Below are 25,859 nucleotides of genomic sequence, written 5' to 3'. Positions count from 1 at the left end.
TTGATAAATTTACCCCCATGTCTATCTAGAATAGCAGGGACAGAACTCGGGCTAGGCAGTAGAAGCACATGCCTAGGTCATAACAAACTGTACCTCAATACCTTTCCCCTGCCACTTCAGAGCGCGCTCCTCCCCCGAGCAAACATACACATTTACTAAGCTCGAGTGAAGGATTCTAAGTAAAAAAACGTCAAATTTTTCTTTTGGGTACTTCGACCATCGTATAGGCTACTACGACTTCGATTCAAACTAAAAATCGTTCGACTATTCGGCCATTCGGTAGTTGAAGTACTGTCTCTTTAAAAAAACTTCAACTACATACTTCGGTAGTTTAAACCTACCAAGGTACAGTGTTAGCCTATGGGGACCTTCCCCATTACTTTTCTAAGTTTTTTTGATCGAAGGAAAATCGTTCGTTCGATCGATTAAAATCCTTTGATTAGAAGGATTTCATTGTTCGATCGAACGATTTTTCCTTCGATCGTTATTCGAATTCGTAGGATTTTACTTCAAGGGTTTATTAACCCTCAATATTCGACCCTTAGTAAATGTGCCCCCTAGTGTATGTGCCTTGTTGCGCATTCCGGGAAGGGGGCTTGACTCGATCCTGCAGAACAGCAAATTAAGTTTTGAGCAACATCAGTGTAAGCTGCAGCACTAGTTCTAAGCAGAAAGAGGACAGCTGGTCAGTTTCAGAAAGAGAAGTAACAGATTCAGGTTCAGAAGAAGACAAGTCAGAGCTCTGATTATTGATGTGGAACCTCTTATTAAGGCCATCAGGTTTCTGCGATTAACCATCTTCATTGTCAAGTAAATAGGATAGAATGTTTAAATCTTCAGTTAAAAGAAACCATCTCTTTCCTTTACATGAAGTTATAAAAAAAACTATTGAGTCAAAATGGGAAGTGCCCAACAGAAAATGTATTTATTCCACAAAATTCAAGAAAATGTTTCCTTTTGCTGAGGAAGATTGTAAAATCTGGGACAATACACCAAAGGCTGATTTGGCCATTACCAAGGTAGATAGAAGAACTACATTATGGGTAGATGAAGGAGTTTCTCTTAAATATACAATGGAGAGAAGACAGGATACTTCTCTGAAGAAAATCTTGTTGATGGGACTGCATGCTAATCGGCAGTACCCCTTACAACAGTAGCCAATAAGATATGGATTAATGAATTGGGCAATACAATTGAGAGTAGACAGATTCAAGCTGTTGGGAATGATCCACAATACTGATATTGCCTCAGGAGAAGAGGAAAGGAGATTTTCAACTGAAAGCCAACATAATTCTTTTCGGGAGGCCAGACAATATAGACTGTAAAAATCTTATTGTGGGCAATGGAAGGCCAGAAGTCATAATTTCCAAAATTTCAAGGGATTCAAAATGAATCCTGAGATTGAAAAGAATATAGTATGAAGGTGAGAGAGCCCAATTGTCTTATCTTGGAGAAAAGTTACCAGGTTTCAAGTTTTCAAGTGTGGGCTCAAAGAATTCCAGAGAAGTGGGCTGTGGATACCATGTCAAATGGATATCGTCTAGAATTTTCCAAGACTACTCAAAACGTTTTCACTTCATCAGACAGATCAAGAAGAAAAGAGGCTGTGAGACAATTAAGACTTATTCTCAAAGACCTGAGACATGAATGTTATTGCCAGAGTTCCTCAGAATCATACTGTAAGTATTTGGGGATGTATTCATATTTGTTCCTTAGGAGAAAACCAAATGGAGACTATAAAGTCATTTTTAACCTAAAGTATCTAAACAGTTTCCTGAAGGTGTCTTCATTTTGAATTGAAACAATTAGGTCGATCTTGTTAACTCTCTCTCTCAGAGGGATGGTATAACTGGACATTTTCAATACAGAGCAATACCTTTTGGGCTGGCCATGCTCCAAGAATTTTCAAAAAGATTCTGGACCCAGTATTGGAAAATTAGAGTCTCATTGGAATCCAAATATACAGTATGCTTATATGCCGATATTCTCCTGAAAGCATCTTCCAAGTCCATTCTTCTGGATAATTTGAGAACGATAATGGATTATCTTCAAGATCAATTCAAAAGAACATCAATTGGGAGAAATCGGTGTTGATCCCTAGTCAAAAGTTGGAATATTTAGACACTGTCCTAGATACAAAGAACCTTCACTTTAGTCTGCCAGAAGGGAGAATAAATTGCAGACTTGATCGGGAACTTATCTAAATTGATAGAGCACCCAATCATTACGGAGAAAATATGTCAGAAAATCCTGGTAAAAATTATCTCTGGGATTGTTTTAATATCTCTGTGTGCAAGATGGGCAAGAGTTCATTCTAGACATTTTAAGTTAAATTTTCTTTCTCAATGTTAATGGGATGAGCTTGCTCCAGATCAACTTAACTTTTTCACAAAAGAGACAGTCCACAGTCTGAGTTGGTGTATTCTGATAATTTATAGGAGACAGTTTTGAAGACAAATTTTGGATCACAACTATGTATGCCAGCAGTACAGTACAAAAGGATTCACTGACACTCAAAGGCTGGTACAAGCAGGGACAAACCCTTGTGTTTTTATTCACAGATTAGTACAACATTTTGGGGTTGTACCCCTTTATCAAGCATATGCTTGAAAAATCTGTTGGTCTTGAAAGCTATAAGTATTCCAGGGAAAAATAACCAGATTGCAAACAGACTAAGCAAGTCCCTTCCGATGTGAGGAGAAGGGGTGTTGAATCAGCAGGTCAACAAAATTTAGGAAAGATGGATAGATAGATAACACGGCATTCAGGAACACTGCAAAGATGAATATTTTGTTCATGGATGAAGGATCCACCAGCAGTAGTGGTGGATGCCTTTCCAATAACCTAGAACTGGGGTCCTCTATATTCCCCCCAATTGTTATGATCCTGAATTTTAGATGACAAGGTGAATGTTGTTCTGATCAATCCTTGGTGGCAATGAAGAGTGTGGTTTCCTCAGCTTCTCAGTCTGGTCAAGGGGAATTATTGGAGGCTGCCGATAAGACCACTAAGGATTCTCTGATGCATCCTCATCCAAAAAGTCTAGTTTTGGGTTTATCAGTCTCTACATTACTAAAAAGTTTTCTGATTAGTGTAAAAAGAGGAGTTTTTCCCCAATGGACATTTTGGGGGTTCCAGGTCGTGGATAGAACTCAACCTTAGCATCTCCACTCTTGTGCTATTTTGCATTTTTCTGGTACTCTTTGGTGTTTCAAGCATTTTTAAAAAGGTTTTTTATGCTTTTCAAAGAATCAGACCTGTGCTTAAGTGCCTCCATGGGATCAAAATTTGGTCCTAACAGCTTTGACAGAATCTCCTTTTGAACCTTTGGATAAGGCTCCACTAAGACTGGTAACTTTAAAGATGACATTCCTTCTTGCTATTTTTTTTTTTGGCTAGAAGAGTAAGTAAGATAAGTTAACTTTTCTACAAGTGATTTCGATGACTTTGTTAACAAAGTTATATCTAAATTTCATATGTATCAGGACATTTTTCTATATTTGACAAACTCCTCTCTGCCAAGGAAGAAAAATGGCATATCACGTGAGATACCTTAGGATATATCTTAAAGAACTGCTGACATCAGAAAGGTAAATTCCTTACTTATCATTCCACAAGGTTTGAGGTTAGGACTCCAGCCTTCAAAAAATGCTGTGGCCACTTGGATCAAGGATCTTATTCAGTTAGCCTAGTCACACCAGCCATCTCAGGTACCATTCAAGATCCAGAGCTACAGCAGCTTCTTGGGCACTTAAGGCCCAAGTCACTGAATATATTTGCAAAGTGGTGGCGTGGAGTTTCTGGAACACTTTTGTTAAACACTACAAATGTGATGTTTATGGGGTGTTTTAGTTAAGTAAAATTGCATTACCCACCCTTGACTATTCTTTGGCTTTTTTCCCTATTGTTGCCCACTGATATGTGGAAGGAACAAGAAAACAAAATCAGTTCATACTTTTGTTTCCTCGACTATAAAATTGCAAGGCTTTTCAACCCTGGTTTGGGGGAGTATTTAGTCAGTGTAAAGATGGCAGCACCGGGGGCGTAGTTGAATTTATTGGTTACTGTTCCTGTTCTGTCCACATGACAGGAGGAATTAACCCTAATGTTGCCCACTGCCATGCTCCAGTCGTGGAAACGAAAATCACTGTAAGTATGAACAGGTTTTCAATTTTCTAATCATTCAAGTAGGCAATATGTCTTTCCGCTCTAATATACTAAAGTGCATATCATAGCTCTGAAAATTTCTTCAAAACTCATTTACAAAGGGTAATAATAATGGGTAATTCAAAAATAACCATGGTCAAGGGTATTTGCGGCTGTACTCCACGTTGCATCCAATGCAATTGTGCCCTATGTCCTAGTATCAAAAAGAAATCTATTGCACTTGCATTTTGATACAAAGCAGTTGCTTTATCTATCAAATTCATATACAGAGTAAGGGATGAGTTGCAGCTCTCATTCTAAACTTTGCTTTCATCTGACTTACTGGCTGCAAGTCTGGTGCACATATTGATATCATCTACTGTTACAGGGCAACCCTTTTGAAATAAAAAACAAGTGGTATAAAGGTGATACCTATCATCTACGGTGGAACCCCTAGAGCTATGAGCAAGTTGGGGTGGCAGTGGCTCCAGATTTCCCAGCCGTCAACTGCCACAGTTGCGCTCCTTTCATCAGAAGACAGAATGGACACAATGGCAACCTTGTGGAAGTGCAGGAGCTTGTTTGGATGGCAGCACCTTAATTAATTGCATCAATATGTGCATTCCATCGCATCAATTTTAGAGCAATCATATTTGTGAGGTTGTTTTTAAATGACCTCTCTTAATTGACAAGTGTCCTTGGGTACTAAAAATGTGAATGCCATCTTCTGAACATGATGTCCAATATGTATATCACTTCTAATAAATATTAATTCATTGCTACAGTTACATATCTATTTACAGATAGCAAAATAATGGCTATCATAGTGTTTGGAAAACAGATTCATCAAAAAATGAATAACAAAGTATAGCCCATTCCTCCAACTGACTCAGGATCCTCCAGTTGAGTTGAGTTGTTGTTTCATGTCCAACAACCTTTACTAGACTTTGCCATCTAGGTGTTGCTCCTGCAAAACATGGAATGTTTAGATAATGGAAAAAGTATAAATAGATGTGAACCAATTGGCAATAAATGGCAAATTATTTTCTGGAAATTGTAAAAAAAAATGGCATAATTTAATTTGCAGTAATAATCTTTTTGCAACGGTACAGGGCCAATCAAATATTTTGTATATTTTTTTTTTTCAAATATGTCTTTATTGAAAAAATTTTTCATAACAAATAAAAGAAACAAACACAAAGGAATTTGGAATTACAGAAAGAAAGAATGATGGGTAAGTCCATCGGTAATACAGTTCGAGCGGATACAAACGACAGCCAGAGCAGCAATCTCCTCCTAATGAATTTTGTATATTTTTAAAAAAATATCAAGTAAACTCCCTGACCAGCATGGGCAAATTTATAAAGGCTAGGGAAGGCTTAGCCTCCCCAAAGCTTCCCCTTTGCTAACTAAAATGAATAAAGCAGTCAAATTATTTAAAAAAAAACTAATGAAAATGTTTACAAACTGTTTATTCTGCCTGTACTGCAAGTGGGGATCACAAATAATCCACAATTTGGCAATTTCAGCGACATCTGCAGCTTCCGACAGCTTCTGCAGCTTTTTCTCCCTCAGGTTGAGTTGCCAGGTGATTGGCTAGGCTACAGAAGGAAATTTGAACCTTCCTTCACCCTAGCCAATCCCCTAGTGGCAGGATGGGGACATACACCTTGAAGGGACAAAGCTGAAGTTCCTGAAATCTGTCCCTTTGTGCCTTTTTTATGAGTATTGAGAAGCCTCCTGGTTATGTGTGAGACGGCCAGCACCCAGGTACTTTAGTTTAATTCTGTTTCTTTACTTTTGCCCATTGAATTCCTTTCAGCCCTTTTCTCTACCAGCCAGACAACATTAAGAAAAGTATAAGGCATGTATTCAAACTGAAGAAAAATTAAGTTGGATCACAGAAATAAAGGGAGTGAAAAAAATGCAAGAAATACAAGGGGATAGAAGGGAAAATAGATTGGGTACATAAGCAGAAACAAGAGAGAAAAGAAGAGGTGAAAAAAAATCCTGGAATGCATAGGTGATGGTTGAAAGCAGAATTACAAGAAAGGAGATGATAGAGTAGAGACAGGATAGAAATGAGTTAGAGAGCAAATACAAAAGGGAAAAAAGCGAAGCTAATTTGAGAGAGAAGAATAGGGGACCATCCTTACAAAATGTATCTGTGTTTCAGCTTCTGCTGTCTTGTAGCTAATGCCATACTGGGCTGTATGTGCAGTAAGCACAGGCCAAGAAACAGCCTCTCCGCTCATATCTGCTTTCTTCTGTGTCTTCACCCAGAGCCACTGCATCATAACCTATGTCCTTGTACCTCAACCCAATGTCTCTCACGATATCATGTGCTTGCGGTGCCAGTATCCAGTGCCCCAGGCAACCCAGCCGGTCGCAACACCAACTGGGAGGGCGTGCGTGCCTTTAACAGCCGCCTTTCACCTTGGGAGGAGCCCTCGGCTAATTGGATACCGCCAGGTTTTACTAAGAGAGGAGCAAAGCTACAGGTTCTGGACGAGCAAAGAGGCACGATCGTCTCACCAAGGATACTGGATGGAAGAACACAACTTGGAAGGCAGAACAGACAACTCAGCATGGAACAGGCAGGCTGGGCCAGCACAAGCAGAGTAGAATAGTCAGACAGGCCGGAATCAGGATTGGAGAGCTTAGAATAGTCAGACAGGCTGGAATCAAGATGGGAGAGCATAGAATAGTCAGACAGGCAAGGATCAGCTTGAAGAGGTCAGAATAACCAGACAGGCAAGGGTCAGGAAACAGAGTACAGAATAGTCAGACAAAGCAAGGGTCAAACACCAGACGATCTATAGTAATCACTATATATAGCACCAGGAACAAACTAATTGAACCTAACAATGGGCCATGTGTTTAATCGCAAAGCCCCTTCAAATAGTTTGAATTTCGCACCATTGCGCAATGACGTCATCACGCTCGCGAATAATGCCAGAAGCACGCGGCCGTGCACGCCATAGCAGAACTGGCGCTGAAGGAAGTAGGCAGCACGTGGCAGGCATCCCTGCTGGAGGCGCGGCGGGGGACTCGCCACCCACTAGACCACAAGGGAGAGCCACTGGACCACCAGGGTAATTTAATATTGTTACATACTGATATCAATAGTGGTTAAATATTTTTTATATCTAGTAGGGTAAGGTCTCATGCATTATAAATCCCAAAGTAAAAAAGCATATATTGGCTGCCAACATATCAGTACATGCTCTTACAATACCAGGCATTGGTTGCTGACCTGCCCACTATGCATGAAGATAGCACTTGACTTGTATGTTTCCAGAATGATCCCCTATAATTCAGGTTTAGTCTGTTTTGATCAGACAGGACAGAGAATCCCACCAGATGGGAACATACGTAACCATAGATGTGGTCTTTAGCCAATGACTCTACGTTTGCTCCCCATAGGATCCAACTATTAGGTGGACAAATTTGGCCATGGTGTGTGCAGCAGTCATCTGGATTACGAACTGGCCAGATACTACACATATTGACACCACATTTAAATGACCTAATTGATGTGATTTGAGTGATTTTTTACAGGCCAATTCTTTAAACCATTATATTTATGTATTTCCCAGTTGTTACCAAATTTTATTGGTCTGTCCAATTTTTCATCAAGTCAAATTAATAGTGGCACAGTTCAATCACCCAAATTGCTTTATATAGAGGCCGCACATTTGCCAGTAATTCTAAGTTAAGATATACTGTTTGGTTTTGGGGTATGAAACACATATTAGACCATATTAGACCTTTTGATATTAACATCTATCTATCGTCACCCTTTGCAGTTGGAAAACCCTACACAAGGGTCAATAGCTGAAGACTCTGGAGGGTCCAATAGGCAGATGTTAAGTGGCACAGCCATAGCTCCCATATGCCAATGTAAGACATATAGTAAGACCAGATTAAGGTAAGAAGACCATGTTTTTTTTAAACTGTGTTTAGATGGGATCACAATATGGTCTATCAGTCACTCAGAATCATGGCCAAAACAAATGCAGTGACAATGGCTCAGCTTCCTGTAGCCCTGCACAGTCAAAGCCGAACTATCTTAAAAAAACCTTTATTTGATTTTCCCTATTCAGAGTTGAACCAACTATATAGCACTCCATAGCATTTCCATCTCGTATATGTTCTCTAACTTGTAGGCTTTTGCAGTCTGGGTTCTCTGTGACACTATGTAGGCCAGATACACACACAATTCACCATTCTTGCAATTGGCCAAACATTGAATCCTCCAAAAAAACTTTTTCTGAATATCAGCCAGTTCATATTTCAAATTTGAGAACCCCCTCCACCCCAAAAAATAAAATAATGATCACCATCGCAAAAGAAAATATCATGTTGGTTTGGCCAGGCAAATTGGATTTTGCAAAATCCAAATGCTGGAAAATGTGCAAGCATTTAAGAGTTTTTGTACCAAATCATATTAGCTAAAGCTCGAGTTCAAATGGGTGGTTCATTTTTAAGTTAACGTTTAGTATGTAATAGAATGGCTAATTCTAAGACACTTTTCAATTGGCCTTCATTTTTTCTTTTTTTTTTATAGATTTTAAGTTATTTGCCTTCTTCTTCTGACTCCCTCTGTCCAGCATTCAGATGGGGTTCACTGACCCCATATAAAAAACAGTCCTCTCTAAAGCTACAAGCTTATTTTTATTGCTTTCTGTTCAGACCCTCTTCACAGGATCGGACTGGGTAGCATTCCAGTAGCAGGAACCCCCACCGCTCCTCCCCAGTGGCAGGGCCCCTGCTGCCCCAGTCTCCGGGTCTCTGTCCATCTTTCCCAAAATGAGGTCAAATATAAAGTAGCATTCTAAAAATGAATAAGCCTTCAGATAATATTTTCCTAAATGTTATATTCTATTCTCATTCCATATTATAGCTATATTTATTTGGTATACCTTTGCACCCCCTACTTGTGATTAAGTACATGACAGCTTCTTCACTGCTTCTTCTTTTTAGGAGTGGTTACTCCCTCTTTTGCAAGTCATTCATGGAGTTCCAAAATCCTGGCCACCAGTCTTTGCTGTTACATACATTTTACAAGCCCATATTCTCATGCAGAATAAAATGTCAGTACAGGGGAAAAAAATTAAATGAGCTTTGTATTTCTACTCTAATAAATCGGTAAGGATAATAAAGAGAACCCTGATGCATGAAAAAGACAACAAAGTGTACTGCAGAGGAAACAGGCAGGCTTGATTGTCCTCCTTATATATAACATCTCTGTTGTTTTTGCCTTCCACAGACATACTGTTTGGTGCAAGCAGCAATTTGCTACTAATACCTGCATCAAATCTGCTGATCAGTGGTGTAAAGAGGCCATGTTAGTTTACCCAACTTGCCATAAGTCGCAAGGTCAGATATTAAGGAACATAAGAAATAGAAGTAAGAGGAAAGGTAGCTCAGGTTCACATGTGGTCTGTTCATACCAGCATAGACTTAGTGGCCCATTTATCAAAGTCCGATTTATCGGTTTTTTTCTTAATGAACCCTATTTTTTCCCCCCTGAATAGTAGGTTATTTATCCGATTAAATCGTATGTATCATATGATTTTTTTCGGATTTGCAGTCCATAGAGATTGAATTTTTTGGTGTTAATCGTACAATTTATTTATATATGTTTTCATGAAAAAATCGCGATTTTGGTGCAAAACACAAAAAATTCATAATATTCGGAAAATTTAAATGGACATTAATTTCCATACTTCCTGATTTTTTTTAACCAATTGGAAGTTCTCCAGCAGCCATTTTAGGCACACTGACATGCATTGCTTTCACTTGCAGTTTGGAAAGCGCACTGAAAGGCGGTGGTTTTGGAGGCCTCAGAAACCAAGTTTTCGAAAATGGACAGAAAGGGTAGGGAGGAGGAAGGAGGTGAGGACTCAGGACTTGTTTGAGGGGGGGGGGGGCTGGTGGAGGGAGAGCAGAGTGTCTCCACTCACACATGTCCAGAGCCACAAGGGGGGGAAGATAGTAGGGAATCCCAAGGGGAGGGCATAGGGAGGGTTAACATGTGGAATAGGAGCAGGCAGGCTATGTGAGCACGCTGGAGGGAAAGGGCACCAAACCCTGGGGACGGGGAGGCCCAACAGGCCTATGGGCAGGGGGGATGGGCATTGTGAGGGCAGAGGGACACAAAGGGGCACATTTACTAAAGGACGAAGTGGCTAATGCTAGCAACAATTTGCCAGCGTGACGTCATTTTGCCACTTTGCCAATTTACTAACGGGTGCTGGCGTAAATTCGCTAGCGAAGTAGACCTACTCTATCGCTACTTTGCACCCTTACGCCAGGCGAAGCTGCGCTCTGGCGAAGGGACGTAACTAAGCTAATTCACTAAGTTGTGGATTTTCATGAACGTTACCTCTTGCGCCAGACTTTACTTTGCCACCTCAGACCAAGCTAAGTGCAATAGAGTAGATAGGGCTTGCTTAAAAAAAGTTTACATTTTTTCGAAGTCCCAAAAATCGCTGGCGTCTTTTACTATTTTAAGGGTGATATGTTGAAAAAGATTGTAAATTTTTTTGGCGGTACCCTCATTCCCCCCTACATTTCCTAACATATGGCACCTAAACTATACAGTGGGCACATGTATAGGGCAAAATAACAACTCTATTTTATTTTATGAAGGTTTCCCGGGCTTGTGTAGAATAATGTATTTGCTGCTGCATATACGGCCATTGTACTTTAACGGCACGCCGTATGCAAATTTGTGATCGCTAGCGTAACTTCGAACCGATGATCATAACATCACTAGCGCAACTTCAACTTCGAGTAAAAAAAATATTTGCAATGGTTTTTCTTTTTTTCCAGCAAATATGTATCTCAGTGCTAGACTTGAATTAACTCTTACTAAAGACCCAATATTTTTAAAACAGTATGCCGAGATTGATGTATAGGTAACATGAATTTTCTGCATTCATAAAGGGTTTTTTCCAGAGTTACTAAAGCTCCATAAATTCTTTAGCTGTTCCTGTACCTCTTAAATATTGGAAGATGTTTGCTGCAGTAACACATCTACTGTAAATTCTATCTACTGTAAGTAACTATCTTTGATTATTTGTTCCTACAGGGGGTGTCAGACACTCATTTAAGTAAGACCAGAGCCAATCCACCTGCTCCAATGATCTTTTCAACGCTTCCAAATTCCATGGTACAAGTTTGTATCTCAGAGTTTTCACTGAACTCTGCCCGCCAAACTACCTTCACAGCAAATATTTTTTTTACAGACCTATTCTCAGACTACACTTCACAGTAAATATATTAAGAGATTATAAGCTTAATGTGGGGAAATACTAAAATGCACAAAAATATTGCATTTATTGATGCCATTCATTAAAAGTACTTGCATCCAAACTCATTCTTTGAACTTCCCAATAGTCACATTAAACTTCAATGCACTCACCCAATCTGAATTATGTGCAAGTGCTCCTATTGATACTGGAGAACCCTGCACAGGGTTCTATTAGTACCAAAATAAATTACCATAGATAGGTATCCCTGCCTTCTTCTGTGTTTCTACCTATATATTTTCATCTTCCTCTTTAAAGACATTAAATTCCTGTCACATCTCTGGACATTTGATGAGTGGGATAAATTAATAATATGATCATTATGAATGATACATGCATTTCTTTTCTTCTTTTTTTTTTTTGCAAACACATTTAGGCGCCGATTCATCAAGAGTCGAATATCGAGGGTTAATTAACCCTCGATATTCGACTAGGAACTAAAATCGTTCGACTTCGAATATCGAAGTCGAACGATTTAGCGCAAATCTTACGATCGAACGATCGAAGGATTATTCGTTCGATCGAACGATTAAATCCTTCGAATCGAACGATTCGAAGGATTTTAATACAACGATCGAAGGAATATCCTTCGATCAAAAAAAACTCAGGCAAGCCTATGGGAATCCTTCACTCGAGCTTTGTAAATGTGCCCCATAGATTTCCCAGCATTTTCCAGAATCATCACCAATGCATATTCAGCTATATCAGTCCATTGCACCAACTTTCTCTGTGAAGCCAAATAGTATGACAGTGGCCTTTGTTTTTAATCCTTCAGACTTACGCCATGCCTTCAGATACTGCAAGGCATCTGCTCTTCACTGCCACTACAGTGAGTGTATCTCTCTATCTCTGATATATATATTACTGATATACTGCCACATGTAATGTGGGATTTACTGTATATGAAAATAAATACATCTTAACACATAATGCAGCTATAAGGGAATGTTTTTATCCTACAACTTGGCCCTCAGATTAAAGGCTTATTTTCCATATAGAAGGTAAAATGGCATTGATCAGCTTGAAGCCAATGAACAATTTAATGCATTTGCATAAACTTGAAAGGAACCAGTGGCATTATTATCGAGGTCCACCGCAAGCCTTATCCTGCTGCAATCTGGACATGTGTGGCTGTGTGCAAATGGAGCTGGATAGGGAGCCCAACCAGATAGGAAGAATCTAGTGTTTCCTCTCAACTAGTCCAGGTTGTGTTTAGTTTGTGTAGGTAAGGTGGAGAAAGGTCCTCTGTAGGACAGCCCCTTAAATCTCTAGATATGCCACTGAAAGGAACTGAGGCTCCTCTAATTTTTGCATTTGCAGTGCCTCCTACATGTCTTGTCCAAAGGTTAGGTTGATACAGGCCAAACTATCTGTATACATTTGTAGTTACATCTGTATACAGTATATGGGAAATTACATTTCTCAACTTGTGGGTGGCAATATATGCAACAGAAACAAGATTGTGTAAACCAGTGGCAACTTAAAAACAAAAATGAATATGTCCCATTTTCCCAAGCATTTTATAAAACCAAAAGCCTTTATGGTAACTATTTCATTAAAACTAAAGGCACTCTTACCTTGTGAAGTCATTTACACTGTCTTTGCATCTAGGCTTTCAGCATCAGTTCCAATATTTCTGTATCCAACTCAAGTCAGGAAAATGGGATGAATCTCACTGGATCCATTATTCTGAGCAGGTGAAATTCAATGAGTATCTTAGAGAATGCTTATAGTATATTACCTTCCAAAGCGGATATTATTATCTGTTTTTCTACATACAGCTTCCATTTGCAGATACACAAGAATTTGTCTTTTTTCAACATTACTGAGATAAAAACTGAATATTATGAAGACACAAACCATTATGTGCTCATCTCAGTCATTGATCTTTTATCTTATAATCCTTCTTATCTACTCCCAAAATTCTCCCAAAGGGCAGTCAGATCTACTATTTTGGCATTTTCTGTATAAAAAAATGAAAGTATTTTATAGTATTCTATGGGGCCCGATTCACAAAAGGTCATTATTCCTTAATGCATAGTTTTGTGCGTTAAGAAACTATGTTTATTTAAGGATTGATTCATCAAGTAGTTTTGCATGCACTAATAGACATATCACAAGGGTTAATTCTAAATTACCATAAGGCTGTATTCTAATCGCCTTGTGATATTTATAGAATAGAATTGATACTAACACATTATTCACAAACATGCGATATAAGCATAAAATAGTGCAATAATTACTGTGAAATGTAGCACCTCCCAGGAGTAGGCATTTGTAAACTTCAGATGGATAGCCATGGGCGAATTTGGGGCGTTTAGCCGAAAAATTAGCGACTTTCCCGCGAAATGTCGAAAAATTCTCGAAACTGCATCTTGTTTTTTATCGACATCTAAAAGAAAGAGGACACATGTTTGAAGACTGCCAAGTCCGATTTTAGACAGGGAGAGTGACTGGTTTAAAAGAGGTGTTAAAGATAATGGTTTTGTGTCTTCATAAACTGAAACATCTATTGTCTGCCACATACAATGCTGTTTTGGCACCTTTCCCTGGAAGGTTTAATAACACATCAAAGCTCCAATCTTGCTAATACAATCAACATCTAACGTAATGCCATCATTGTGGAGTATGATGAACAGATTATGCTGATTGGAGCAACAGTCCAGTGGATATAAAGCAAAGCAAGATCCTACGTACAAGTTATTCTGAATTGAGAAAGCCAGTTGGATGACTGGTAAAATGTCTTCAAGAGAAAAAAAAAACACAGCAAGTCCAGTTGATTTGACTTATTTTTATAGAAAACGACTAAGATACTGTAAAAAGAGACTTCTGTCAGCAGCATCCGGAATGTCTTAGGTGCTATAGACTGCACTAATAACGTGTAAAAATATAAAATGGCTTAAAATAACTCATGCTATAAAATGCCGAAACACAATTCACTGAAAATGTATGAAAAAAAATTGCTTCTTAAGTCAGACAAGTGAACTTTTAGTGAAGCGATGCAATTTTTAAGGCATGCTATAAATAACACTCAGTTTTTTTTGACCTTTTGTGAATCAGCCCTTATAGTTCTAGAACAGGCATTGCTTGATAAGTAAGAACATTTTTTCACATACATAATAAAAGTTTGCCTATGTGCAGTAACTCCCAGCAACCAATAATATTTTTGCTATCTGCCGATTTATTGCTATAGGCATTTATCCTTGTATATCTTTTATTACATAACCATGCTTATGTTTAATATCCCTTTAATTCAGCAACTGGTATGATGAACAAGGGCCCCATTTATCAAGCAGCCAGTTCAAATGTGTTAAATTCTTCTTTTCACGATGTCAGGAAACAGAAAGGAATCATTTAACCACATTCTTAAAAGCTATGACAAATTTGACACTGTTTTTATGGTTTAGTAATTCTTGGTTTTTAAAGAATGTAAACATTTTTTTCATAAAAAAATTGAAAAGATTGAAATACACATCCCACTTAACTTGAGAAATCTCTATCTATATGAATGAGGTGAGATATCTGATTATGGAAGAGTTCCAAATTATGGCTCCAAAAATGGGAGAAGTGCTTGAGGCAGAGGAAGAGAGAGTGTATTGGAGCAGATATGGGCATCGGTCTTAACATATTCTAATTGTACATATATATGTGTGTGTGTAATAGGTTGCCAATTTGAGGAGAGCCCTTACTCTATTGTAGATATTTCCAGATACTGTTGATGGGTTTCTGTGGCACAAAAGGATGGGTAGTAATAAAAAAAATTGGTAAAGATGCAAGAGCGAGAAAGGAAGCTTTGCATGTGTCTATTGCAAATTCGTCTGTGTGCTAAATAGATACACTTTTTTTTCTTGCAGGGATTTCTCCTACTGGCTGTGATTTGCAAATATCCCCTGATTTGCTGTCATTGTAACTGGACAAATGTGACTCATAACTATGGGTCATATTTAGGCAAAAAAAAATACACATTTTCACTTTTATTACTCTAACGTCAAGAACCAACAGCAACCTCTGTTTTTTACTTAAAATTCATGTGTAAATAATTGTCATTGTTGGAGATGTAAGGAGATGTTCTGATTCACTTTCCGGTTGGCCTGCCTGCTCAGTCCCCATTTCACCCCATAAGGGTTTATAGTCTTCATTTGCATAAATGGACTCCATTACAGATACATTATAAATACATTAATCGTGTGCCTTCTTGTGCTATCTTTACCCTACAGGTTTATGTTCAGATCTCTTGACGTCACATATTGTCAAGGATTAGGTAGGGGGCGTTGTGGAGACTGATAGGGAAAGGGCGAGTCCTTGAGGCAGGAGCTGTATGTGCCAAGGCAACACTTAAAGGGGAGGAAGGAACAGGTAGATGAGGGCAAAGAGTCAGTCTGGATCAGGTGCAGAGCAGAACAGGACAGAGAGGGTGAAGATCAGGACTGGACTAGGCTGGATGAAGAGGGCGAAGACACAGGACAGGAACAGACTGGATGGGACAGGACGGTGCGGGCGTAGATCAGATCAAACTGGGGATAGAGTGCAGAGGGAGACTAGAGCAGAAGGCGACTAGAGTGGATAGCGGGAGAGGTCTGGAGAGCAGGATAGCGGGAGAGGACTGGAGCAGATAGCAAGAGAGGACTGGAGCAGGATAGCAAGAGAGTGAGACTGGAGCAAAGGGAAACTGGATAGCAAGATAGCAGAGGGAGACTGGAGCAGAGGGAAACTGGATAGCAAGATAGCAGAGGGAGACTGGAGCAGGATAGCAGAGGGAGGCTTGAGCAGGATAGCAAGAGAGGGAGACTGGAGCAGAGGGAACTGGATAGCAAGATAGGAATGGAAGACTGAAGCAGAGGGAGACTGGATATCAAGATAGCAGAGGGAGACTGGAGCAGAGGGAGACTGGAAGCAACAAGACAGGGTACAAGGCAGAGCAGGTCAGGAAGCAGGAACCGGCAAGGCAGGTACAAGATGAAGTGAGTGAAAGGTGGAATAGGAAATGAGAACAGGCAAGGGTCAGATCAAGGTCAAGGCTGGGAAGGTACAAGATAGGGTAAAGCAAGACAAGACTAGACAAGGACAGGAAGACAAAGGCAAGGAGGAATAATAAGGGAAAAGGGGGCAAGAGCTAGAACTACCTCTTTAGGGGCACTGCTGCAGTACTAGGGAGAAACAATGTAATGCTCTGGCAAGGAGTGTTCTAAGTGTTGCCCTTAAATAGGGAAGAGTCAGCCTTCATTGACTGATTGCAACTAGGCAGCAGCTGGGTTGGGACTGCAGAGGCCAGGTAACACATAGCGAGCACCCCTGGCCAAATGGTTAAGGTATCGAGCCAGAAACCCAAAGGTCCCTGGTTGGGACCAGCAATACCTGACGCATATGTTTTCAGCCATTTGATGTTTCTTATACAGTATATTATTATTGTTTAACCACTTATCTGTGTCTTATTCAAAGCAGAAAGATACAGAAAGACAATTCATGTCTGAAAATGTTATAATTATAAGACACTACCTAAGTAAACAAAAACAAGCAAAACCTTGGACTCATCAGCAGGACAAACTTTGGACATTCTATTCAGAATTCCAGTCACTCTATGCACTGTAGAAGCAGCAAAATACCTCCACACCACAACACTAACAATGTACTAAAACAGTGGGCCATCAGTCCTCAATACTATAATAATTGTAATATTTTAAAAACCATATAACATTTTTAATACATTGTATTTAGAAAACTGAATCATTTGATGTGATCATTCATTTCAATAATTATCAATTTTGCGATAGTTCCCCTTTAACATTCTGCAGTTCAGCCTTTTAGCCCTGTTCTGTTCTTTAAAAAGGGTTTCTGAGCTGCAACATGAATCTCTGCTTCCCAAAGTTTTCTCTGCAATGTTGAACACCTTGATATCTGGTGCTATTAGTCTTCTGTTACACAAGCTAATGACCCTTATATTCTTGGCATCTGTCACATCTGTTCCTTGATGCTATTTCATAATGTCAGCCACATTAAATAATATTAATTAAAATTCTACTGAAAGACACAACAATTATCAATATATCAAATATATTTTGAAAAATCAAGGGGTTGAAATTCTAACAAAAATACTAAACAAAAACTACAGGGTATTTAATAAATTTGATTGGTAGTGAATGTGGATGGGCCTTAATGCACACATCTTATGAGTCAGCCCATAGATAGCCCAATGCTTCCCTATATAAGAGTGGGCAATCTGTATTCAAGTTGTGCAATAACTCCATGCACAAACTGATGGGGTGTCTTTAAGCCAATGAGGCATTTTAATGTATGAATGCACATTAGAATTCATGGTCTACCCATTGCTTAAATATATTCTCTTCCTTTGTATTTTATATTGCCTGTTATTGCTGCCTACATTGTTATCACATATTTATACTTTTGTTATGTATGTGTATTACAGAACTTGATATCATACTTGGTTATTTGGATAAAATATATTTAAAAATGATTCTTGGTATTATGAATGTATTATTATGTAAGCGTATAATTATAATCTCCAAATGGTCTAAAGCTCCTTCATCACAAAATACCAATACCACTTAACTCAGAAAATAGTGGTACATGGTAGGGAAACGGAGATATAGTAATTTTCCTGCACACTCCAGAAATAAATATTTCACAGATTTCACTGTAGGCATGTCTAGAAAGCACCCATGATATACCCTCGGGTTTTGCTTAAAATCAGTTAGCCGATATATAATCTCATAAAAGTCATTATATGTACAAGAAGCTCACGCTAGTGTCTAAATAAAAAATGAACACAATGAATGCCAGCTAAATTTCAAAATGTAATAAAGCCAGGTCATATTTACCGTATAATCAACACCATGATTATTAAACCATGGTTACAATTCTGTACCAGCTCATATAAACCAATATGTTAGTCTGCCCCTAAGTGTGTGACCAATCATGCTTTCTTTTTTTTTTTAAAAGTTTTTATTTTTGCATTTTGCTTTTAACAGGAAAGAAAAGAAAAGAAAGAAGAAGACATACAAGCATTGTTTTTGCCAGTGGAGCCAAATAATAAAAATACAACTTTATCTATTGTAATATCATTGTCATACCTTTGTCATACATAGCTATACATTAACATGTCTCTAGTCAAATCAGGATTATCGTACATTACTACCTGAACAGGTGCCCTCCATGTCTAGCCACATGCCCCAGATTGTATCAAATTTTTTTGGACAAACTCGGGCTATATAGGTCAGTTTTTGGCTAGGGAGGGTGTCATTTACCAATGCACGCCAAAAGGCAAGGGTTGGAGGAGCAGTGGATTTCCACTGTAGCAGAATAGCCTTTTTCGCGTAGTAGAGCAGTTGGAGGTAGCAGAGCTTGACACCGGACCGAAGCCCTAAGTCATCAGCTATTCCTAAGAGACATACCAGTGGAGTCATAATGCACGGGACAGATAGAGTGCTCGAAATGTAGTGCAGAACTTCACCCCAAAATCTCTGGATAAGTGGACAACTCCAAAACACATGCATAAATGAACCAACCTCACGATTACATTTCACACACTGGTCCAAAGTCATTGGGTATATCTTTGCAAGTCTATACGGAGTAAGGTATACTCTGTTCAAAATTTTTATTTGTATGTATCTGTCCCTGATCGACATTGTGATGTCAGGAACCTGTTTGAGTGCGTCTACCCACATTTCCTCCTCCAGTTCAGGGATATCTCTAACCCATTTCACTCTCACTTTGGCCAAAGGGTCTGGGCAGGCCTGATACAAAATGTTATAGAACCAAGACGTTGGTTTCATAAGGTCCTCCCTACGCAGATATTTCTCCAACGTGGAGTCCACTAGTTCTATGGGCCTATTGGGAAATTGGGTCCTAAAAGCATGCCTTAATTGGAGATAGCGAAAAAACATAGAGTTAGGTAGATTGTAGCCATCTTTAAGGGCCTGAAACAACTTAATATCTCCATTCTCCACAATTTAATCCCTCGGCTGGCCCAGTTGGCGATGTCAGGTAGAGCACCGAAGTGTGGAAGAGACCTATTGCCCCACAGGGGTGTCCAACTGGACCACACCGGCCTCGCCTTATGAACATGTTTAAGTGCTTTTTTAAAAACCTCGACCACTGTAGCCATTGGGGTGGTGAGTGTATAGTATTCAGTAGGCCCCCTGTATAGCAGCTTGGCCAGGGCTTCGAAGGATCCCATTATCGTAGCTTCCAAGGTAGTAGAGGGGTTATCTGCTTGAGGTATGATCCACCAGCGTGCAAAAGTTAATTGACTAGCCAAAAAGTAAAGCTTAAGATTAGGAAGTGCCAGCCCCCCACCCCTCACCGGAGCCTGGAGCATCTTAAAACTCAAGCGCGGGTGTTCTCCTGCCCATATGAACTTGCGTAATAAGGTGTCTATTTGTTTAAACCAGTGACTCCTGGGTAATATCGGTGAGTTGTGAAAGACATATAAGAATTTGGGTAGAAACACCATTTTAAACAGGTTTATTCTTCCCGGGGGGAGAGAGGCAGCTGTTGCCAAACATCTGTCCTGGCTGTTAAAGCTGCAACTATTGGGGTCAGATTATGATCCTCAAATTTTTTGCAGTCTAAGTGAATTGTCATTCCTAGATATTTAAAGGTCTGTGTCACCCGTAGGCTACATATTTGTGAAGATGAACCCGCGGGTAGCGGATCAATTGGGAATATAACTGATTTGGTCCGGTTAATGCAGAGGCCAGAGAACTCCCCAAATTTTTCAATTACTCTCAATGCTGCCTCCAGAGCCCCGTGAGGGTTAGCTAAATAGAGTAGCATATCATCTGCATATAAAGATATTTTCTCTACAGTTTTTCCGAGTACCAGCCCCTCCACCTCCTGAGATTCTCTAATCTGTATTGCTAAGGGCTCTATGGCTAGGGCAAATAGCAACGGGGAGAGAGGACAGCCTTGTCTAGTCCCTCTCTCAAGTTGTATAGTGTCAGTAAGTAGGCCATTAACCAGAACTCTTGCTCTAGGGTTGTGATATAATGCTCGTACCCAGCCCAGAAACCGCTGTCCAAATCCAAACCTGTTTAAAATTTCCCATAAATAGGTCCAGGAGACTGTATCAAAAGCCTTTGCAGTATCCAGTGACACCACTACTCTGCTTCTACTATTATCATGTTCTAAGGCCAAATTATTGTACAGTCTCCGAACATTTATATCCGTGGCTTTATTTGGCATAAATCCGGTCTGGTCTGGGTGTACGAGTTCTGTTATGACCCGTTTGACTCTGTTCGCGAGTACTTTTGCAAATAATTTAGCATCGCAATTTAGCAGGGAGATGGGGCGATACGAGTCGCAACTGTCCGGTGGTTTTCCTGCCTTAGGTATTATTACTATATGAGCCATATAGCACGATTCTGGGAGGGGAAGAGCTTGAGAAGTCCTATTAAAGAGAGTACAGAGTTTAGGAGTCAGAGTTTTGGAGTGGGCTTTATACCACTCGGCTGGAATGCCATCTGGACCAGGTGACCGTCCAGCAGGCATGTCAGCGATAGCATTCTCTATCTCCTCTACTGTTATATTGCCCTCTAGATCATCCAACATTTGTCGGCTAAGGTGTGGAAATGGTATCTTGTCCAGGTAGGAACTGAGATGTTGAGTAGGGGGTGATGGGGGAGCTGTGTAGATACTTTGGTAGAACTGTCGAAATCGGTTTGCTAGTGGTATCCTATCAGTAATCTCCACCCCGTCTTCCCCCCTAACCCCATATATAACCGTATGTGGGGTATCCCCTTTGGCTAATAGGGCTAGCAGTTTCCCGTTTTTGTCACCCTTGTCAAACCATGATGCTTTCCGGTATACCTCTTTCTGGGATGCTTTTTCAGTAAGCAGCAGGTTTAAGTGTCTTTGCGCTGCTGCCAGGTCCTGTTTGGTTATGTCAGAGGGGTGTATAATCAAACTCTGCTCTAGTGAAGCTAGATCGGTCCTAGCGGTAGCAATGTTAGCCTCCTGTTCTCTCCTAGCAGCTGAGATTAAAGAGATATATGTGCCTCTTGTATGGGCTTTACATGCATCCCAGACTATGTCTTCAGAGGCAGTCCCTGTATTGTCCTGCCAGTAGGACTCTAATAGTGGGGAGTACTTCTCTGCAACTTTAGAATTGGAGATCCACTTAGGGGGAAGTCTCCATAGTTGTGAAGTGGTATCCTTGCCTGCTAACACTAGTATTACTGGGGCATGATCTGAACATACTCGGGTGGAGAAATGGATTTTCTCTAGGACTTGCAGTACGTCAGCACTGACTAAGATGAGGTCTATTCTGGATAGTGCCGAGGAGGAGATAGTATAGCAAGAAAACTGCTGAAGATGAGGGTTTCTCCATCTCCAGGTGTCTATGAGGCCAGCTGCCTGAATCCATTGTGCAAAAACTGTAGAGTCACTCGCTATGGGCCTAAGTCTATCCATACTAGGGTCCAGGACCATGTTAAAATCCCCAGCCCATATCATGGGGAAGTTACCTAACATGGCAACCTTTTCCAGTATCTCATTGAGGATCTGAATGTCTGCAGGTGGCGGAAGGTATACATTCACAAATATATATGTGGTACCATCTACTTGTCCTTTAAGTATTAGGAATCTACCTACTCTATCTGTGATTAGGCGCTCAAATTTGAAGTTGAGGGGTTTCCTGATCATAATGGCAACACCTCTAGAATAAGTGGAGTATTCTGAGTGGTAAACATTACTAATCCAAAACCTTTTCAGAGCCCTAACTCTCTGTCCCACTAGGTGTGTTTCTTGTAACAGGATAAGGTCTGCTCTCGACTTCCGTATCTGCTCTAGAACTACTGACCGTTTAATTTTATCATTTAGACCCCTTACATTCTATGACAGTAAAGTACACTGCTGTTGTACCGCCATTATCATTTGTGTATTTGTGAATGTGAAGGGCAGCTCGGGAACCATAGCCTTATTATGAAAGTCACATGTAAAGACGTTAGGCGTATAGGGATAGGCCTTGCGCCCCAGGGCAACCCTCTTGCCCCTGCTGCACAGCATATAATTATACAATACCCATAAACATTGCATATTCGGCTCCAACCTGGCGAAGAAAAGAAAGCTAGAAAGACATAAACATCAAAATACCCCCATAGCCTTGACCCCCCACCCAGTATCCTCCCCCCAACTTGGAGATACATTATTCCCAAACAAACACTAGCCCCAAGAGAACGTGGAACTTTCTCAGAACAAACAGGACCAAGATGTGTCAATAGAGTGAAACCAAAATTTACTTTACGTGAAAACAGTCAAGTGTTCCGTGCTAGTAAAGTATCAGCCTTCGCCGGTCGTGGAATCTCATGCGAGGTCTCCGTCAACAGGTGAACTCGCACTTAGCGAGATGGGGATTTCCGGGTTCTAGCCTCCAGCCAAGCAAGAGCCTCTTCTGGTCTTACGAAGAAGTGTGAGCGATCCTTTTCTTGGACCCGAAGCTTAGCTGGAAACAACATCGCATAAGGTAGGTTTTGCAGTCGCAGCCTTTTTTTGACCTCGGTGAATCTCTGGCGCTGTTTGCGGACTTCTATCGAAAAATCAGGGTAAATAGAAACTTTTGCATTCTCATGCAGTATTTCTTGCTTTTTGCGAGCCTCATCCAGCACTTTGTCACGGTCCCTGTAGTTGAGCAGGCGTGCTATAAGAGGGCGCGGTGGGGCCCCAGGTGGAGGTGGTCTAGCAGGGATTCGGTGAGCGCGCTCCACTATGAACGTGGATGAGAAGGTGTCTCTGCCCAATTTTTCCCTTAGCCAGTTCTCTACAAACGTTTCAGGAGAGTTGCCCTCTGCTCTTTCTGGTAGGCCCACCAACCGAATGTTGTTCCTGCGGAGTCTATTTTCCATGTCATCCGCCTTTGCCTCCAGGGCTTGGATTTTATGCGCCATGTCAGTAATACTATTGGGTATAGGCGCCACCGTGTCCTCTACGTTGCTAATTCGCCTCTCCACTTCTGCAGTGCGGTCTCTTATTTTCTGCACGTCATGTTTAAGCAGGGCAAAATCTGATTTTAATTCATCAATTTTCCCTATAGTAATGACATGGTTATTGCTTATCAGAGCCACCAGCTCTGCCATAGTGGGTTGAGGTGATTGGTGCAGTGTTTCTGTATCCGTATTATTAACTAGTGAGGGTACTGACGTTTCATTAGACCCCTCATGTGTACTGGGGAAATCCTTCGATTTCAAAGTCGAAGGGTTTAGCGCTATTCCTACCATCCAATGATCAAAGGAATAATCGCTCGATCGAACGATTAAATCCTTCGAATGGAACGAGACGAAGGATTTAAATCCATGGATCGAAGGTTTTTCCTTGGATCGGAAAATTGTTAGGAAGCCTATGGGGACCTTCTGGCAGTAACTGAATTAGGCAATAGGTTTTTCTCATTAAATTGAATCTCACCGGTTGCATCTCAAATTGAATCTCGTCCATGAGTTTTCACGTGTTTGAGATTCACTTCAAAGAGAAAAACCTTTTCTCCAAATTCAGTTCCAGTTTTTTCATAGACTTTAATAGAATTTTCACATGAGAAACTATGATAAGTTTTTCTGAACTGAATTGCTTCCATCCATGGCTTTTCAAGTGATAAACCTTTTTCTCACCAAATTGAATCTGGCTATTTGTGAAAATCTGGAATTGAATTAGGATATAAACTATTCTCAAGTTATCCAAAGTTATTATATAGTTATCTCATGGTTTATCGCTTGAAAAGTAATGGACAAGATGCAAATCAAGGAGGAAAAACCTTTTCCCCCAATTCTCTTCCAGCTTTTTTTCCCATAGACTTCAATTAAGTTTTCATGTGATGTACTGTGACACAAGTTAAATCAAATTTGGCCTTTTGAGCCAGATCCAATTTAGATAGGAAAATGTATCTCAATGTTTATCACAAACTAGATCAAACATTTTTTTCATTGAATTGCTGACTCTATGTGAAAATCTGGAATTGAATTAGGAGATAAAATCTTCTCATGAAATTAAATTTAGCCCTTTCTGTGATTAACAGTGAAATATGTTTTTATCATTAAAATCTGGAATTTCATTAGAAGATAAGCTTTTTCATCATATTGAATCTGTCTCATTCGGTCCATTACTTGTTGTCAGTACTTAACTGTTAAGAAGATATATTTTTAAATCTTATATCTTTAAAAACAGGAGTCTCAATAAATTTTTTAAGCTCTGGGTCAAGCTATAGAAAAAAAGCAAAGAAATGTTTGTTATTAGATGCTGCTCCCGAGTGAAAAAGGAGAGTCAGTTTATTGTCTTCAAATCTCAGCTACATTATTACACAATACACTCATAAAGACTTACAGATAGTGGGTATCAAAATAGTGCCTCTAAAACTGCTATATCATTTCCATTATCTCTGACTTTCCTCCACAGAATGATAATAAACAATCGTTGTTAAGTAGTTGGAGTTTACTGGGTAGTTGTTGTTCATAGAGCATATTTATCAGAGCTTATCACAGTTCAGCAGAGAAAAATTTCTCATATATTATCTGTATATGAATTTTAAGAGCAAATTGATCAAATATTGAAGAGCATATTGCATAAATGGTGAAAACAGTAAATTAATAGATAGTGGTGAATTTTCTGTTTGGCAAAATGTGCCGTTTGAATAAATTGCCCACTCGCTAAATTTTTTTTTTGTGTCACCTATGATGGCTTACCACCCCTTATGGGCCTCCTGTATAGGGGAAGCAGACCTGGGCCCCCGCAGCCTCATGGGCTTTCCAGCAACATTAAGGGGCACATTTACTAAGCTAGAGTGAAGGATTTGAAGTAAAAAAACTTTGAATTTCGAAGCACTTTATTGGGTACTTCGAACATTGAATATGCTACTACGACCTTCGACTTAAAGTAAAAATCGTTCGACTATTCAATAGTCGAAGTACTGTCTCTTAAAAAAAAAACTTCGACTACATATTTCGGCAGTTTAAACCTACCGAGGTACAATGTTAGCCTATGGGGACCTTCCCCATCAGTTTTCCAAGGTTTTTTTGATCGAAGAAAAATCGTTTGATCGATCGATTAAAATCCTTAGAATTGTTCGAGTCAAAGGATTTCATCGTTCGATCTTCGATCGATTTTACTTCGATCGATCGTAGTATTTGCGAATAATCCTTCGAATTCGATTTCAAAGGATTTTACTTTGAGGGTCGAATTTGAGGGTTTATTAACCCTTGATATTCAACCTTTAGTAAATGTGCCCCTAAGACTGAAAGAGAGCATTAACATATTGTTGGAGTTGGCTATCTGTGAAATTTGCAAAATGTTATTTAAATCGTATTCCTAAAATGTTCCATTACATTTTCAGAATTGTGAAGAATGAAAAAAAAGCTATACTTTAAAATAGAGGTGCTATAAAAAAAAGTATATTGT

At 39.8% G+C, this 25,859-nt stretch overlaps 1 protein-coding gene across 1 annotated transcript in view; it reads right to left on the bottom strand.

Moving 5' to 3' along the window:
• The window catches only part of tgm3l.4.S (transglutaminase 3 like, gene 4 S homeolog), a 77,014-nt gene extending 63,163 nt beyond the window's left edge, over positions 1–13,851 (bottom strand). The window contains exons 1-2 of the mRNA XM_041578065.1: positions 13,709–13,851; positions 13,043–13,154 (exon numbers count right to left, since the gene is read on the bottom strand). Coding sequence (XP_041433999.1) covers positions 13,043–13,055 — 13 coding nt within the window. The 5' untranslated portion in view covers positions 13,056–13,154; positions 13,709–13,851. The remainder of the gene's footprint in view (positions 1–13,042; positions 13,155–13,708) is intronic.
• Positions 13,852–25,859: the final 12,008 nt, after the last annotated feature.

This window comes from Xenopus laevis, chromosome 9_10S (assembly GCF_017654675.1).
Source record: "Xenopus laevis strain J_2021 chromosome 9_10S, Xenopus_laevis_v10.1, whole genome shotgun sequence".
In the NCBI taxonomy this organism is placed as follows: domain Eukaryota; kingdom Metazoa; phylum Chordata; class Amphibia; order Anura; family Pipidae; genus Xenopus; species Xenopus laevis.
The sequence above is the reverse complement of the archived record's forward strand: the minus strand, read 5'-3'. Positions and strand labels throughout refer to the sequence as shown.